The 19,273-nt window shown below is 46.2% G+C and overlaps 1 protein-coding gene across 1 annotated transcript in view; it reads right to left on the bottom strand.

The window, feature by feature from the left end:
• Positions 1-1,716: 1,716 nt before the first annotated feature.
• LOC135369472 (cytochrome P450 4V2-like) overlaps positions 1,717-19,273 on the bottom strand; it is a 21,918-nt gene continuing 4,361 nt past the window's right edge. Inside the window, exons 6-10 of the mRNA XM_064603056.1 lie at positions 18,172-18,298; positions 4,004-4,177; positions 3,796-3,862; positions 2,955-3,134; positions 1,717-2,281 (exon numbers count right to left, since the gene is read on the bottom strand). Coding sequence (XP_064459126.1) covers positions 2,118-2,281; positions 2,955-3,134; positions 3,796-3,862; positions 4,004-4,177; positions 18,172-18,298 — 712 coding nt within the window. The 3' untranslated portion in view covers positions 1,717-2,117. The remainder of the gene's footprint in view (positions 2,282-2,954; positions 3,135-3,795; positions 3,863-4,003; positions 4,178-18,171; positions 18,299-19,273) is intronic.

The raw sequence follows: 19,273 nt of genomic DNA, 5'->3' as shown, positions 1-19,273 counted from the left end.
AGGCGCTACTGCCGGCACTGGCGCTACCTCGTTGGGATCTTATCGGCGCGGAGCATCAAGTTCGGAATCGGATAATATAGACGACGGGTAGTGCGTGAGAATGAGAGATGCGAGACTCCCTCTCCTTCTGGGGAATTCGGCTAACCTTCTGCTTTGCAGCTCATCAAGATGGAAGCGTTCGCCTGAAACACAGCAGTGGCGCACAAAGGAAACCTGTTTCATATGGGGTGTTCCCCGAACGTCAAGGAGAACATTGCGATTGAGGGGAAAACGTCGCAGCGAGCAAGCAATATACACCTCGTGACCTTTCTCTACGTTGATTGTTTTACTTGAAATACATTCGAAATCCAGATGCGCTTGACTCTGTGAACACCACAGGAACCGAGAGTCGGGAAATGCCCTTTTAAAACAGCTCTGTAAGCAGTCAGCTTTTTTTGCATACGTAACAGTATCCGATACTGTAATGTGGGCGCCTCTCATTCTGATAGCGTCATCGCGGGATAATGTTCACTTACGGCCTGTAATAATGCATCTGTGCTGAGCACTGTAACTCGAATCATTTTCTAAGTTGGTGGGTGTTACAATTCCAGTATTATACTGCTGCAACGTTTGCTACTGCTCAACAGATGAAGATATCCTAGATGTGGGGGACGTAGGCGATGTGCCTGACGACAAGGCGGAGAGGCCGTTGGCAATAACATTCAGTGATAAGTAATTGGCAGCTAATTTGTCTCGTAATATTTCGATATGTCCCTTTTAGCTGTAGTGCTGATGCAGTAGATTTGTAGCTTTGGTTTACGTTCGACTGTCCTTTTAAATGAATAATGACATTTGAAGAAAGAGCACCAGCAGTGGGATCTTCTTTAACTGCCGCTATTCAATTGACATATGCGACTGGACGTTGTGAGGCTTCTGTTGTCTTTTACGTTTAATTGCCTCATCTACAGCACTATGTTTATTCCTGAAAAAGCCCGTTGTTGTTCTGGTGCAGTCGGCTGTAACGATCTAACGATGTATGTCTCTGCAATGGTGGTATGTACTCTCGGCTACAATGACGCATCAGTTGTTTTGTGGCTGAAATTGGGATTGGGAAAGAGAAAAACATGGAGGTTCCCCCAACATGGATGCTAGCTGCCCCATAGCACATTTGACTGCGTGGTGCGTGCTAATGAAAGGTAATGTAACGAAAGAAATAAGTGTAGATAGCTGACTTTGGAGACAAACCGAAAGGACAGGAGAACCCAAGAACTCAGAGTCTAAATTCATTGTCGTTCCCGATCTATCGATTAAAGGCTGATACCATGATGCAACGGTAAAGCGCAGTACCAACAGGCCCAAAGATTTACTTACTTGCTCGCTGCTATACCATCTACAGGACACAACAGCATTTCATGGCTTCGAGTGCAGAGCGGCACACCTACATTAAATTGCTCAGATAGGATTTGTACTATACGGCCAGCCGTATTCCCTGTGCTTGAAAGCAAGCACCTCTCTATGGACCACCTTCATTCATTCAGCACTAACATTACATCTAACGCTGAGCTTGTTTGATCTCATTCGCATCTTTGCATGCAGTGTTAACACTTAGGGTTCGGTTGAACCCCACTACAGAAGGCACAACATCTCCTTCTCTGTCACCATCGAAAGATGCTTCCACCAACTTTTGCTTCGTGCATGTGTGTGTTTGTGTCAGCGGGAGAGAGAAAGAGAGAGACGGTCAGTAAAATTCGACGGGCGTCACTGTAGTTCGCATCTTATTTACAATATCAGCTCAACCTCGTCGTCACCGGTGTGAAAAATCCTCAACGCTTGGACCGAAGGTTGAGCTTTTGCCTTCGTTCGTTCCGACAAGGAAGCTTTGGAAGACAGCACTTATAATGAGCAGATTAGTTGCGTTGGTCATCGCTTCGCATGAAGGCCATGTTCATGGGGGATTCTATGGCTGCCACGGGCCAAGTTTTCTTGCATCCCCTCCGTCGTTGTAGACCAGAGCACAGTTCTTCTCAAGGATTGCTCACTTCGCAGAGCTGCTTTAGGTGCGGCTGGGCGTTGCATATTCCTTGTCTTGTTGAAGGAATAAATATGTACAGGTTCGGGTGAGGCACCGCTCGCTCGGTTCAGTGTTGTCGTTCCGAGATCTTGATGTGAAGCCCATTTCGCGACCTCAGTACCAGTTCGGACACCATTTGCACCTTGTCTCTGTGGTACATGGACTGTAACCTGTAGTTCCTGAGCACTCTGGACACCAGCGTTTTCATCTCCATCAGCGCAAACTTTTGACCTGAAATAGAGAAAAAGAACCAAAAAATAGACGCTTGCTCCTTAGGTACGAACGCTGGAATGCCTGCGGTGTTTCCTTGCGCAATATCTGCGGACGTATTTTTGGTCAAGCTTGCCCAGAGAAGAGTTGGCAAGGAAAGCGGGTGTTTATATCCGTCGAGGTCGCCCTCACGCTCCCTGTCTCCTACCACATTTAACGTTAGCACGCATGTACCCAAGCCATGTTGGATGCAATTATGGAATACTCTAGGCAATTTACGCTCTCTTTGCAGCCTTGGAGCCAGCCTGCAGCCTCACCGTGTAGGCGTTATAAGGCTTACAGCGTAGCACGCGTTTAAAATTTACAAGAAATTTACAAGAAAAATTTACAAGAAAGGCCGTGTTAGCGCCGCGAAGCAACTGTGGCTATGAGCGGCGTACAGACAAGAACAGATGGAGAGAGGACAGCAGGAAGGTGTGGGGACAGGGGGTTAGTGTTGCGTCCTGGGCAGACTTCAGGGGGAACTGTGCCGACATTCGTCGGGAAAGTCTTCGGGAAAACCTAGGGAAAACCCCAGAGAGCACAGGCACAGCCGGTGACAGGATTCGAACCCGTGTCACCTCCCAGTCTCGGCGTGGAAAGCGATCATCTTAACAACTACACCACGGGAGTGTTGGTCCGGAATGACGCTTACCAATGCAGTTTCTAGGTCCTGCCGAGAAGGGCACGTATGAAAAGGGGTGCCTTCCGACGCAGTTTTCGGGGAGGAATCTCTCTGGAATGAACTCCTCAGGCTTCGGAAATGTCTTTGGATCCCTGTGCAAGCTGTAGATGAATATGGTGCAGATGGTTCCCTTTGGAAAGTTCGTGCCAGCTGCAATGTGAACGAAGTAGAGTCTTACACCGGTGAACGTTTAAACTGAAGGACCTTTTCCAAGTGGTCTCTAAAGACGCATTACCGTCTTTGGCATTGCAAAAGCATTTTCTCTTCTTTATCCGCTGCCAACATATTGCACAAGACTTGGAACAGTTTATGCTAGTCTAGACACGTACAGATGTTTATGGATCCTCCAATGCCGGTGGTTCCTTTCAAGCGGCTTTCTGTTCAGTGTTAAGAACAGATCCTCAAAAGGTTTTTTGTTTGCAGAGGATCAAGTTTGAAGAAGCTACTCGTTTGACGTTTTCGGAGGGGAATCAGAAAAATACTTCCCACTCTTTGAAGGGAGCACGTCGTATTCTAAAGCAAAAAAAAAAAAAAAGACATTGAGAATGAACAATTTCGAATAACTTCAATGCGACGCAAGCTTTCATGAAGAACTCTGCACCGATATCTTGCTTTGAATACCTTCTATAGACTGTGATTGTCTTTTTTATATATATATAGACATATTTTTATTCTAAGAAAGGTCTGAAGAGTAAAAATTTTACGCACGCGCGCGCACACACACACAAAAAAGAGAAGAAGAAGTAGAAGAAGGAGAAACGAAGAGGATCGATCTTGGATGTACAGTAACATGCTGAACACGCATTCTCACCATATTGCCAGTCTTCTTGCAGTTCCCTTCCTATAAGCGGAACTGATGGGAAAAGACGCAGCGATTCCTGTTGAGAGAGAAGTTAAAATTCGTCATTATACGAGAGATGTCACATTACCTCCCGCGGAAGCCTTCAAATACTCTAGCTTCCATTCATTCTACAGCTGGCGGTCAATAAAAGGTTGAAGAAGATCGTCAATCGAGCTACCTTAAGTACACATTCCAGGTACTTCATCCTCCTAACGTCTTCCATTGTAGCATCCCTCTCGGTGTCGCTGCCGAAGATTTCATCGAGCTCTTCGACGATCTTGTCCTGCACGTCCTGGTGAAGTCCAATCATGTAAAGTGCCCAGCTAATGCCAACTGCCGTGGTATCGTGGCCCTGCACGAACAAAGAAAGAAAGAATGTGCACGAGTTAGAAATACGTAAGCCTGAAAGGTGCGATTTTGTCGCCGTGCGCGGTCGTGTTAATACGCGTCATGCTTGCATAAATTTTCATGCAAGTATGTACTGAAAGTCGAGTGCAATAGGGGTGGACGGTATGTGTCTTATCAATGTTCTTTAGTTTTAAGAGTCTGTTCAAGGCCTTCCACCTACCCGTCCACCCCTATTGCACTCGACTTTCAGTACATTGTGCTGCTTGGGATACTTATCGTCGCTGTCGTCGTCACCTCACTATCACCAAAGGTTATGGGTTCGAACCCGGCCGAGTACGCCAGACAACTTCCCTAACAAAGTTGCTAAGGCACGACGTCTTTTCGCGAGGGACATTGAAGAATAAACACGGTGTGCCGAGTGCTGAAATTCCAATGCACATTAAAGAACACTAAGGTGAATAAAATTAATCCATAGTCCTTCCACTGTGGCACCGCTGATAATCACAACGCTACTAAACATCATCATCCCCTTCTAGAAACACTGAACCCCGTTTGAAACTTATTCTGAAGGTTTTCATCTCGAGATGATCGGTAAAAAAATTAAACAAAGGAAGCTCCGGCCTCGTTGTCGACCCCGAAAGAAGACAACGGTCAGGCGTGTGTGTGCGTTGATTGATTGATTAATTGATTAGTAAATGAAAAAGGTAGATGTTGATTCTCGCGGCAACATTTATAACCAAGGGGTTGGCCTTGAAGGGCCGTATTGAAGTGCCGTACGCGCAGTTTATTCGGGAGAGAATAGCAACTGGCCCCAGGGTGTTCACTGGGAAGATAAACAGGAACGTAACACGCGGAGCATGGCTGGATGAGCTTACAACGGAGATGGACAATTACTTGCTGGAAAACCCCCAGGAGGACCAGCCTTGGAGCTATTCCCTGATACGCAATGATGATTGTACTATTCTCCTGACATAAGGCCGGGCCGCATGGTACGTGTTTCTGTGAATATCGCGCTGCGTAAAACTCTGCATGGCCACGCACAGTGAAAAATAATAAACGCCTGTCCAAACGCATGGGGCGCAAATCCCGCTGCTGCGTGTATGACGAAGTGTTGGCAACATTGTCCTATACTTCCTCTTCCGTCCTGAAACGGTTGTTTTTGTGTGCGTTCCTTTGTAATTGACTTGCATTTAGGGAAATGGACCCCTAACGAGCGAGAGTTGTTGTACTCGGAGGTGTCCCTCTGCAGCTTTTTCGTAAGAGCGGCCATTGCTAAACAGGAAGTATAGGATGTTGGACCGGAACCAGAAGTGACTTGCTGCGCCGTGATTGGTTGATACGGACACCCGTGAACTGAGTGCTGCGTGAAATATCAAACATGGTGTGACACCAGCTCCCGTGGCTCAGTGGTTAGCGTGCTGGCCACGTCACGTCGAGACTGGGAGGTACCCGGGCTCGAATCCCGGTTCCGGCTGTGCTGTCTGGGGTTTTTCCTGGGTTTTCCTCAGGCGCTTTCAGACATGTATGTCGGCACAGTTCCCATAGAAGTCGGCCCAGGACGCAGGGGCGTCAGTCGTGACGTTGCCCACCTCTGTGAGGCCAAAAAGGGCGAGACCTATCACAACCACCAACATGCTGTGATGCAGTGAATCACGCGCTACGAGCAATAGCGACGTACAAAATTTCGCGCTCGGCGTGAAAACTCAGCTTTTAGGCAAGAAAAACGCACCATGCGGGCCAGAATGTATGCACGTATAACGCTAATGTAATGTAGTTGTGGATGCGTAAGATACGACTGTTTTCTTCAATGTTTTCTTAACCCCTACAGTAATACCCTAATGGGAGCCCTGTATGACGTAAACGATCGCTTAATTGATGTAAGTGCGTGAATTCAGATAGATAATGGTACTTGGTCCTAAGGGCAATTCCGCGATACGCGATGATTTTACTGTTTTCGTGACATATCCTAAATGTATGTGCGTTTCACGGTTGTGGATGCATAAGATACGAGTGTTTTTCTTTAATGTGTTCTTAATCCCAACAGTAATACCATAATGGGCGCATGCATAATGTATAAACGATAGCTCCGTTTACGTATGCGTGAATTGTGAGAATGGCTTTGTGCCAATACTAGGCATATGTATAATCCTCTGCTATGCTGCATCTAAAAGATATTGGCTTTCTTGATAAGATACATAACAAATAGCGTTTTACTCGAAAGAGCAACTGCAGATGTAATGTAGTTTAGTTGTCTCTCTCAAGGGGGAGTTTTCTCGGGGAACTGTTCTGTGTTGCCAGTGCTGTTACCTCTTGCTGCTAAATGTGTAGCTGTGATTAGTTCTCCTTTGCTCTCTTATGTCCTACCTGTACTGGGTATAAATGACAAGTATGACGCAGTGAGATATTCCTCCGCATTACTTCGAATGTTGTCACACGAATGCACAACGACGCCACATCATCATCGCCATTATCAGTTTTATATACAATAGCGAGCGATTTTTAAAACTCCCGTACTACAGCGTACATGTCAAATAGCAACCGCGGGCACGTCAAGCTCCCCGTCTTCTTCAGCAGCTCCGTTTTCTGTCGCTGTACCTATGAACAGCTACTAATGGATATTAAAAAAAATGATGAAAATGTAGCAAGAACGAACGGCAGGCTGCATTACGCTATAGCTTGTTCGCACTTTCTGTTGTCCGCATATACAGATGCAAAATTTCCCGGAATTTCGAACTGCTGAAGTTTGTGTTTCGTGTCAATTTTAAACAAGCGACGTCTACCTTTGTACGACTTAGATTTACTGCATGGCGAACATTAGAGAAGAAAGCATATCGTGTAGTATAAATTATAGATACGTATTTTATTTGTTGTCAGCACACAAATACGAAATATAACATGTTCACGTGTAGGTCATTTTAACCATTAGCGCATGGCTTGACTAGAACTAGATCACGCATAAAGTGTTTATGTGGAGAAGCGGAATTTTCGGTAATTTTGACTTGCGGAAATTTGACTTGCGGAAATCGATTTTCCTTTTCAGGGTGAATTAAAACAAAACGAAAAAAAAAAAAACTGGAAATGAACTTTTTTTTTATTGTTCAGTGATTTTGAGTTCCAATAACACGACCGTACGTTATGTAAACAAAAAGTGCAGTAACGTTTGTTTTTGTCTAACTCAGGAAGGTACGTCTTCTGTTGACATTCTGACCTTGTTTATACTATGAATTATATTTTCCGAGAAGGTTTAAATCTTTTTTCCCCGTTTCGAAATTTTATTAAGTCTTCCGGCGCCGAGAAAGGAACGGAAACAAACCGTCTTTTTTTTTTTCATACTTTTTCCTTGTTTTCTTTCCCTTTTTTTTTCTTTGTCAGGCCTCACATCTCTAGTCGTCCATCGCACTTCTGCACAATCTCTATACAGGCGCATGTGCGGTGTGTACGTGTATTTTTGTTACTAACAATAGCGAGACCACGCCAGGAAGTATTTCGATACCATAATTACGCCATAATTTCTGCTGCTTTTGTCTTACTTTATTCGTTTCTCTTCTGCGCTGGAGATCAACGAGTAAAATTCAACAACAAAAATTATGAGACAATTGAAGTTCTGAGGCTGGAGCACATATAGAAGGATAAATACATATAAAATCCTGAGCCTTTATATATGTATTTGTCCTTCTATGTGTTCCAGCCTCAGAACACCGAGTGTCTCATGTTCAACTGATGCCGCTTGCGTCGATCCCGTCGTATGAATATGGGTATGAGTGAGAGAGAGTGGCTGGTTTGTCCTTTCCGATGACGCGCCCTTGGAAGTGACTGGGGAGGTGTGTTAGCTTAGCACAATTGGTAGAGTCCTGGACTGGTAATCCAGAAATATGTGGGTTCGAGTCCTACAGCTGGCTAACCTTTTCAGTGACTTCCCATCTTCCAACAAAAATTATAACGGCGAAATATCACGCGACGTGCACTCCTGGAATTATTAATATAATTATCATGGACGAACGAAACAGTACAAGTGGGGTAAGACAAACAGTCCCCGTTCTGCATGCAAAGCGGCTCATTGAACATGCTGATCCTGAATTTTATTGCACCACAACGTTGTTTCTTCATCGAGTGGTCTGCGTCCCGTGCAGCTTGTGTATGAGGTATTAGGAGACCAGTTAGGTACAGGCATCTCACATGAACACTGCGCGCGTGAGCAAAATCTCTTCCCCCTTTTGATGACAACCCGCTACTAATAAAATATTATTCACTTCGAAGGTCACGATAAAGGAGAAATTGCACAAGTGCCTGGTGCTTCTGACGCAGCTAGCTCAGTTAATTGTTAGGTGTCAATCCGGCGCCGTGCTTAAGTTTGTTTGCACATCCATTGTCCTTGACGCCTGCTTGCCGCAGCTTCGGCTGTTTCAACAGCGAGGTTTGTTTGTAGAAGAATGTACGCGTTGCATTGGTGACTTTCGAAATATCATGTTATGTCTGCCCATTTGATACACCTTAAACAGAATTGGGCTGGGAAAAGAAATAGAAAATATACAAGCATTAGTTCTGTGGCAACAATCACGAATTTTGCGCTGGCTTCTGACCGCGTTTGGAAACCAGAAAAGAATGCTAACCCAAGCTAACATTAGAATGCCTCTCCTGAGCTCCCGTTACGTAGTGGTTAGCATGGCCGCTTTCCACCCCAAGACTGGGAGGTGAAGCGGGTTCGAATCCCCGCACCAGCTGCGCTGTCTTGGGTTTTTCCTGGGTTTTCCGACAGAGTCTATACGGACAAATGTCGGCACAGTTCCCCTTGAAGTCGGCCCAGGTCGCATACTAACCCCCTGTCTCCCCCTCCTTCCTGCGGTCCTCCCTCCACCTGTCCACGTCTGTACGCCGTTCATAGCCAACCAGGAGGCACGCCAATATTGGTCCCAAATTGGGTCAATATTGGCAGTTAGTGATGCCAATATTGGCCCAGTTTTGTAAACGCAACCCGGCCCAATATTGGACCACTATTGGTATGCCAATAGTAGACTCCCATATTGCCATGGCACTTCCCATATTGCCGATATTGGCAAGCTCATTTTGCCCATATTGTGCCAATTCTTCCGTGATAACGCCAATGATAAGCCGGTGTAACAACAAAGCGTTATCCGGAATAACATCCACCACCACCACCACAAGTGAGATTACTTATTTCCCTTTTTTCGTTTTTCTTTTCTGCAGACTTTCTAATGGATTCACGTTCGCGTTACAAAAACAACGCTGCCTCGCCCTAAAAATGCCAATTTATAGCCAACATAGGCTGGTAATTGGCAATGTTGGACCAATATTCGGCCTTGTTGGGCTGGCAAACAAGGCGAAACAGCTGTCCAGTGCTGGTACGACGACGTTCGAGTACTTATAAACTCGTAATGTATTATGACGTAACTTAATGTAAGGTAATGTAGTGTAATCTAAGGTAAGGATACGGTAATCTCTTTATAAGGCGGTGCACGCCTTTGTGTGACACTTAACGAACTGCATGCAATGTGTGTAACTGCATTAATATAATATGTGCATATATGTGTAACTGCAATATATATAATGCGCAATAATATGTGTAATGCTAACGAATATTGCGTCTCATTTTGGAAAATGCGATGGCAGTTCACTTGAAGGTGTGGGGTGCCCGTAACTGCACGTCAAGCAAGTTCGACATCTTTTTTTTCCCCTTTAATGTAGTATGACGCGAATAATGGAGTTAGAAACATCGTCATTATGACCTCAGCACTGCTCATCTTCCGAGCGCATCAAACCGAGTCTGTCCTTGTAGGAGATTAAAAAAAAAGTCTGAAGGTTTTGATATCCAAAACGCGCTATGCGTAGACACTGCGACTTCAAGAACAATTGAAAAGCACGTTTCCTCGAATGCAGTGCTATTGACCTAAACCGCCTACGCCTAGCTGTCAAAGTTATCCTGGTCTGAATTGCGTCAGCAATCAAGGTCGTATAATGTTCTCTACGGCTCGTGCCTCATGGCACGTCATCTGTCGCTGCGGCCTCACAGGAGTTTCCTTCTTAATGTGCCTCGATCCAAGGGCGCGCTTTATGTAACAAGGATATCGCCGTGACAGAGACCAGGATATCTGGTACTATCTTCCTCGTTCCTGCTATAATGACGTAATCGAGGAATCCCAAACGAGGTATGAACAGCGTGAGTCTCATAGCACCACCTGGTGCGGAAAACGAGTAGTTTTCTACAATTCACATAATACGGCATCTAGCGGAGTGCATGCACAACCTTACGGAAACCTCGCCGTCTTTCTTTCCTTCTCTCTCTTTAGGTAAGAGTAATGGGCCGCTTGGGAGGCATGCTGTGGGCCTCCGTGTGGCTGCTGTGCTTCCACACGTGTTCCTGTTGCGAGGTGGCGAAAACAAGGCGTCGATCTTCCGGGTGGTGAGCGCCAAGTCTTAACCTCTTTGTTAATTATAGTCTCAATGGTAGTTTGCTTTTATTTATTTATTTTTGTATTCATGTTTGTTTTTCTTACGTTATTTTCTCGATTGGGCAAAATTAATGGCAGGACCGATCATTGTGGCCTCGTTCGTAATTGGACTTTATCAGCCCCCTTCGTTCTAATCTTCCACGCATGTAGAAAAGGAAATACAGTATGTAGAGAGCGAGTTTTAGGAGAACTGAGAAGTTTCACGATAACGTTTCCGAAAGCATGATAAGCCAATCACCTGATTCCTTTGGACTGGCTGACGTCACGTTACTGATATCTGATTGGCCGACAGCGGTACGGAGTCGGAATCGGAGGGTGCTTACGATTCCCTAAAACTCCCTAATGAACATATGAACAACACATATTCAATTAGCTATTTGTAACAGGCGCATCCTAAACCGAAAGGCAGATGAGCCACGGTGAGCTCCATCTAAGGACAAACACAACACATAGAACCTCCAGGTGCCCAAGGGACAATATCAACAGTAGTTCACGAAAAAGCCCCTGGCGCTGGCACCCATTGGCTTTTTCGTGAATTACTTGTTGACTGCATCCCAAACTCACGTTTCGACGCACCTAGGACTATACACTGAGTGCAAAAGGTATACTGCACAACAGAAGGTTAGATTGTCGTCGCCTGGACGCTCAAGGCCCGTGAGAAACCCGTCTGTCTAAAAAAATGGCGGCGAAAACAGCATGGGGCTTTTGCACCGCCCACTGTATGACGTAAAATGACCGCGCATTAGAATAAGCTCCTCCCAATGGCCAAACTCTTCTCGCAAACGGCTCTTGCCATGGGGGGATGGATGAATACTGTGGCTTTTCTTTCCCTTTTGAGCGGGCGGTAGCTTGCGCCACCTAGCGTAGAATTGACTTAATACTAAAATTGAAATTACTTCAAATGGTCAGAACTATTCACACTGCCGGTGCTCATATTGGAAAGAACTACATTATTCCTATGCCACCGGTCATTTAGTCGGTCCTTTTTAATTTGTACCGTTTTGAACTTAACTTCGTCGCTATCGTTTCGGAAACCCAGTGCTTCCCATAAGGCCGCATCACCTGCTATAAGGTCATGCAGCCATGTTTTTAATTATTGCCGAATTTCGCTTTGCCTTTTTCATCAAAAGGTATTCCTGTTCTTTTAAATAGTTACTGCCCGTATTTACCTCGGCTCCTAAATACTTGTACTTAGTGACATTTTGGACTGTTTTCTCCTGTATGTTTAAAGACCCTTCCTGGGTACCACGAAAACCATACAACCCTACTTCTCACTGCCGAACTACAGCTTTAGGGTCTCGCCTATTGTGCCGCACATATCCAATAACATCTGTAACTCCGTCTTACTTCCCGCTGTGATCACTGTATCGTCCGCGCATATTAAGCATGGAATTAGTTGCTTGTGTTCTAGCCCACCGTTTTCACCGACAAGTCGAAGCCCACCCCTGCCTTTTCGAGTGCTTCCTCTAGTTTTCCGTACGTAGAGCATGAACAAAATGGGTGACAGTGAACACCCCTGGCGGGGCCCATATGCTATCTTTGTGTTTCCGGTTGTTCGCCCTTCCCATGTCACTACAACTTCATTGTCTTTACATATATTTCCCGTAATATGCCATGCGCATCCAGCATGTATACGCCACCTATCGGATTTTAGAGGCGGTAACAACATTTGTGTGCATTAGACACACTGGCCGCCAACAACTACAATTCAAACACAAGTTCGCCGGAAGTCCGGTAGCGATAGCTGTTCCACGAGCCCCCAGTGAAATATTCCCCATTGCCCATGCAGTCAAAAGAAAGTAAATATGGAGCGCTCAGTGTCACAAGAATCACCATATCCTAACCATAAGAACGTACGAAAATGAAGACCGGACATGTAACAGCGGGTATCACTACTTCTAAATCATACGGAACAAATCGGTGGTTACCAGAATAAATAATCAAAGACGGCGTTGAACAGAGTCATGAGATAGGCCAAGAATTGCACCAAGGCTTGATGGCTCCCGTTGACGTTGTCAAGTAAGCTCGAAATATTTGTCTCTCCGACAATATTTGCCACTACACCGCAGTTGGAGCATAAACCTATCTGTTGGTTCATCCGAGTCTACGTTTGGATTATGGGGCGAAAGCTACATTAGATTAAGTCTGTGCAAAAGTGGAGGAAAGGAGCCTGGCAGTCGGCCTAGAATATAATTAGATGACAACGTTGGATCGACGAAATGGAACTCTTCGTGAAGTGCCGGCACCAAGCTGTACGGTCAATAGGTTGGATCGATCGTCACAGACGAAAATATTTTCCAAATTATTTTCATATCAGGTTTCGTTAGCATATCGTCCACGACCATGAGGAACTGGTGGGCAGCCATTACCACTCTGTAAGCCTCTCTATTCCTCCTTAAACCATAGTGGATCGCGACCTACTGCAGGGATATGCAGTAGCCTTCGTGGCCCAGAGGCTGTACTTCGTGAAGTATACAGGGTGTTTCACGAAAATCCCTCGGCTCCATAATTCGAAAACGGCGGGCGCCACCTATCGGGAAACCCTGCTTTTTTTACCCTCTATGATACGCCGGCCGGAATCTGGCCCGCTTAGTTTCTCATTTGCATGCGCTCGTTAATTAAATAAACATTCTGACTTTTTTGTTTTACTTCTCCGGGCTTTGGTACCTGTGCCGTAGCATGGTCACTCTGAGACAGTGCTAAACCAGTAAAAAAACTAGTTTCGACTTTTAGTGATTTTTCGAGCAATTAACTGGTTTCGGCTTACGAATTTCTTGCGCTGAACAGTGCAGGAATGCGCTGTTTCTCTCAGCTATCCTGCGCTCAAATTCGTGTTCATCCGTTTGCATTGGTGGCGGAGGAGCCGCGAGAGAGGAACGGCCGAGAGCGAGGGTGTGATATGGCTTCTCGTATTCTACTAAACTAGTAAACAGGATTGCGGTCTTGTCGTTGGATGGGCCAGAGAGTGCGCCTTTATCGCCATAATGACAATCACTTGCCAATGGCGATAAAGCTATTTCGCGCGGGACGAAGGTGGGCTGCTGTTAACGTGGGTAGCATTGCCATTAGATGAGGCCTTTTGTAGCGAAATCCAGGCCCCTATCCTATTTTTTTATTGGTTCGGCACTGCCTCAGAGTGACCGTTGCTACGGCACGGGTACCGAAGCCCGGCGAAGTAAAACAAAAAAGCAAGGATGTTTATTTATTTATCTATTAACGAGCGCAAGCCAATGAGAAACTGAGCGGCCATTTTGTGGTCCGCGCAGTAAGGATGCTAACCAAAAAAAAACAGAAGAAATGTTTCCTGATAGGTGGCGCCGTTTTCGAATTATTCAGCCGGGGGATTTTCGTGAAACACCCTGTATACGTTACGACTGGGGCCATGAACATACATGTTAACTACGCATTGCAGAGCAGCCCTCGAGTCCGTCTGTATCACTCACGCCCGCGGATTCCCATGCGATACATTACGCAGAAACAAGATGCCATAGAACTCTGCCGACGTTGACGATGTGCGATGTGAGAGACGTTGTCTATGGGTAAGTGAGTCTGTCGGGATACCCAAATGACCTGACGAGCTTTCCGGGGTAGTGGATTCATCGGTGAGGATTGCAGTGTGCTCAATCTATCAGGTATGCATCATGGACGCTGCCGGCTGTTTAAGAACTGATCTTGGCACTTGGTTCCTATTGACGTTGAGAACGAGAATGGAACGGAAAGCGATGGCAATGGAAGCGACCACGGAGGGGTAGTAGACACTGTTGTGATCACTGTGAAGGGTTGGCTTTTGTGTGGACCTTGTGCTTCACTCTGGGATATACGTTGCTCTGTTGCCACCGACAATCTTTTGATATCAGTGGGTGACGCCGATGACGTGCTTCGACGACCAAGTAATGACGACCAGCCTGTTTCCGCTGTAGGTCTTCTAGGTATTTTGTGGGGCGCGGCTCTTCTTTTCTGTGACTTTGAGGGCGCCAAGGCAGGTCTTTAAGATCCGCGCCGTAAGATATCGAAGCCTCTACTTGCGCCTGTGAAAGTACATGTAACACCGGTGTGCTGTACAAAAGTGTTCACCTGACTAGAGCTTTGTGGATGGCAATGAAAGGTTTCCCATCCGTTCCCCACTTAGCTCTAGCAGAATGACGGATGACAGAAATCCAGCAGAGTCCTTCGGTGATTAGATGAACCACCTGTTTGTTCCAGCATAAGTTGACATCCAAGACAATCCCCAGAAACCTGTGAACTTGTCTGTGCAACACATATCACCAAGAAAAAGTTGATGTCCTTGCATATGCTGCCGAGTAAATGCTAGCGTTGCTGCTTTATCATCGGATATATAACGGGTGACTTCAACGTTCCCAGCAGTCCAGCTGCATATGGCATCGGCAGATATAACATATTGACCGTGGGAGCAATGGAGGTCTTCAGGCACGCCATTAGCAAGGTTAATGATGACGGGGCATATCACGCTTCCTTGTGGAGGTCCATGGGTCAGTATGACATTCGGGGTGGACCCTTCATGCGTACGAATATAAATGTCCTCTTGTCTTCTGGGACATCAGCTTGCGACCGGACATGCTGCACGTGAGCATGACTGAGGGCGTCATATACTCCCTTGACATCCAGCAATACTGTCATTGCCATTCTCCATGGGCTCTTTGCCTGCTCAGCAATGGCGACGAGAGCAGGAACGGGATTCATTCAGCAATAATGGTGATGGAAGCCTGTCGTTTCTTCTAGATATAATGTAACTCGCAGTGCTCCTTCTTAAAGCCTTTACCACGCATTACGTATGCGTTACACATAAAAAAAAATGCATTACTCAGCCGACAGCCGTCGCCCGAATCTCAGACAGCTTGTCATTCAAAGTAGTAACCTAAAACAGCCAGGTGCTATTTACATCGACCGGCCTCGGTGGCTCAATCGGTAGCGCGTTCGCCTTCTGATCCCGAGATCGCGGATTCGAACCCGACCGAGGACACCAGCAACTTGGTGGCAGGGTACATGTTGCTTAGACACCGCCGTCTTCCGCGAGGGACGTTAAATACGGGGTGCCGTGTGGTGAGCTTTCATAGCACGTTAGAGAACCCTCAGTTAGAGAACCCTCAACCTAAAAGCAATCCACAGGACCGACGCTGTGGCGTCGCTGATGAGCTCAGTTGTCTCGCGGACGTATACACCCAATTATTAATTAATTATTAACTATTTACATCGTCCTGTACTTTGTGACCAAGACGTTGAGTCGGGGGACATTGCTCCGCGCCAACATTCCCATTCCTTTCGTGTCGTCCGTTCTTTGTACAATCCAGCCTAACACAACAATTGCGTTATGATGCGCAAAAAGCGAACGTCTACCTCAAACCTGAATGTATCCCTCTTCTTCGCGAATATCTTCTTCCGTGAATGACGGGTCCTTGAAAATGCTGAGAAAGCAGTAAATCCTAAGAATGCACAGTCGATGCTTGCATGGCCTGGAAGGCACGTCGTTAGTCTCCCGCATTTTCAGCCTGAAGCTTAGTATCATCTGCTTCCGTCTTTGATTACCTGTAATGATAGCGTAGCCCGATGTAGGCGCTAGATCGAGTTACATTTCGCATAATAGCTGGCTATTCACGGAACCTTTATGCAACAGTTCACTTTGAGTCGCACATGTTGAACGCAAGAGAAAAGTACACAGGACACGTGGTATGTACACCTGTACATTTCCCACAGTCCAGCCCTACACTGCAAAGCAGATAATGAGAGAGGCGGTACCCGAGACGGGGAGGGACGACACAACAAGAATTCTCGAAACACAGCAAAAAAAATTTATTTACCAAACTCTATATTCAAAAACCTCCGGAGAGGAGGAAGAGGAAGGAGGGAAGGCATGCTTACGCAGTTGCCACGTGTACTAATCTCACAGGTCTCCCTGAGCAACCTACGCCAAGTGTTCTTTTCTTTGCACAAAACTTTGGTCTCGGGGGAAAACCGGCTTACAGCCTCTGCATTCACGGAGATGCTGCACGAGTTCGCTCGACACAAAGCTCCGTTCATTGTTGCGCCAGTGTTCCCGTAAACGGTCATTGAGGCAGCGTCCCGTTTGCCCTACATAACAAAAGCCGCATTCAAGGGGGATAGAATAGACAACAGAGCGGTTACAGGGCACTAGCGGATCACGGTGCTTGACATTGCATCCCTTAAAAACAGAAGAAAATTGTGTTAACTTGCTTAGCTTCAAAGCATTTGAAAAAACGATCTTTATGCCGAAATCCTTGGCGACTGCATAAATGTTGTGCGACACAGAGTGATGGTACGGGATGACAGCAATTTGACCAGAGTGGGATTGGGGGACATCTGAAGAACAAGTGTTGTGATAAAATATCTTCGAAACAACATAAGAGCCCTAGCAGAAATGACATCATAACCATACCCAGCAGAACATAATTGGAATTGGAGAATTCTTGTTGTGTCGTCCCTCTTCTTCCCCGTCTCGGGTACCGCCTCTCTCATCATGCACCAGCTTGTCAGCGCCCTGTCACTTCTTTCGATAAAGCAGATAATACTCAATCGGCTTGGTAAGCTGTTCCGGGATGCAGTCAACAGCAGAGAGGAGAGGACATAGAAAGTATGGACTGTTTCAAGCCTGCCTTGTTGCAGGGCACTTCCTCAGTTTTCATAGCATTGTGCAAGTCGGCTTCGTCTCACATTTTTTGTGCGCTAGGAGAAGCGTGCTTTACAAAACTATGACACAAATAAAAAGTTGGCTTCACCGCACGCTTGCAAACGTTAGGTGGAGCCCGCTTTACAAGGTTTTGTAAAGTGTGCTTCACCTAAGTCTTCTGAACGTGAAGGTGAAGGCGACTTTCCGAATGGCGATGCGACCCGAACGGGCTCTCATCACTCTTCAACCGATGATGATCGGTATCCGTATCATGATCTGCAATAGCCGAACGTGTCACAAGAACACTCTTAAGCCAGAACTTAACCACATAACACACTGAAGGCCAGACATTGCGCGAAACGGTACACTTCATCACTCCTGACTTGACAAAAGCGCAGGGTGCTCGCCTTTTAGTGACAGTTACCATAGCCGCATTGTACACCTGCCACATGGGTAGTCTTCAATGATCATTGAATGCAATTGTGATTGAACACACGCGTGGCGCCAGCAAGCGTGTAACGTGTCAACTTCGCAAAAAGCATTGAGTCCAGTACTCCCTGACAGGTTCACACGTTACAAGCTAGATGGCGTTACGCACATGATCAATGACCATTGGTTTCAATGACGATTGAAGGGTGCCCGTGTTGCAGGGGTATTAGTGTCGCAAAAGGGCGTACGCCTCCCGTTTTCAAGGAATCATGGGGAGAGAACGACGCCATTCGGGGTGGTGTTTTGCTAGGAGCCTGCTATGCGGTGAAGCTCTCTTTCAAGGAGTGCACATCTGCGACGCAACGGGCCCGGCCGCTGAAACTCAAATTGCAGCGCTCTGCAAGCTCATTGCAACTCAGGAGATCCCTCTGTGCATTCTAGGCATTACGGCGACCTTACCTTTCGAGTGAACGTGTGAATGATACTCAGGCATCGGCTAAACTCTGCCGATTCCGATGTAAGGTTGTACACTGCGTCTAGCCACATCCACGGCTGGCTAACCCGGGAGAAGAACAGCTCTCCCAGCCTGCGTACGAAAGAGAAAAGAACAGTGATTTTACGGTGAAAGGAACCCAGGGACGGAAGTCGTGCTTAGGAGCTTGTCTTGCTCATGGAACGCGTTCCGGGCTCGCATTCTACGCAACATTTTAATTGTCATAATTGGGAGCGGGTGCGCACGTAATGTGAGCCCGCTTGCACTTTATTAGGATACCACCTGGAGACCTTTGACGTACGGTTGAAATCTCCCTGTGATTCGCCACGATCTCCCGCACGAAAGCCAATCGGAACCTTTCTTGGAATTACCGACAGACAAAATGGTTTTCACGTGCCGTTGCGTGTGTCGTGTGGAGCGCGTTAGGTTAGGGTCAATGCTACGAATGTGCAAATGTGTGCTCGCTCATGACATATAATGCACGAACGCGACAGGGGCAGAGGGGGACGAAACAGACTTGTCGCGTTCGTGCATTACGTTTCCCGTAAACCGACACGCTCTATTAGCCCTTTCGTTATTCGCACATGGCGAGTGGTATCCCTATTTTTAAGTTACCGTGCCCTAGACGTCACTTCTAAACGTAACCAATTACACGAATAAATGTCCTGTAGTTAAACACATTTGAACGTATGTAGTGAAATATTTCTTTCTTTCTTATTTATTATTTTTATTTATTCATTTTTTTATATCATACTTACTTACGAGTTACATTGACGGTATGAGCACAGTAACAACATCCGCGCACTCTAGCGACGGTGGTTTCGCCATTAACTTTTCTTGTTACTTTATTCCTTTTTCGCATTCCAATTCTTTCTCCGTCCTTTCGCCTTCGACACGAAGTAATCGTTGCGCTGTAAGTTTAAGTGTTCTGCAGTATCCTGATGAACATTTGTGAAACTAAAATCTTTTTTTTTTATTCGTCCGTTATCCACCCAACGGTTCGAGAAACGAAGAGCTCTACAGGAGAATCGTGATAGCATCTATCGCATAACTAACTTCGTGTAACTA

Source organism: Ornithodoros turicata, chromosome 9 (genome assembly GCF_037126465.1).
Source record: "Ornithodoros turicata isolate Travis chromosome 9, ASM3712646v1, whole genome shotgun sequence".
NCBI classification, from domain to species: domain Eukaryota; kingdom Metazoa; phylum Arthropoda; class Arachnida; order Ixodida; family Argasidae; genus Ornithodoros; species Ornithodoros turicata.
Note: the sequence above shows the minus strand (reverse complement) of the source record. Positions and strands in the feature narration are given on the sequence as shown.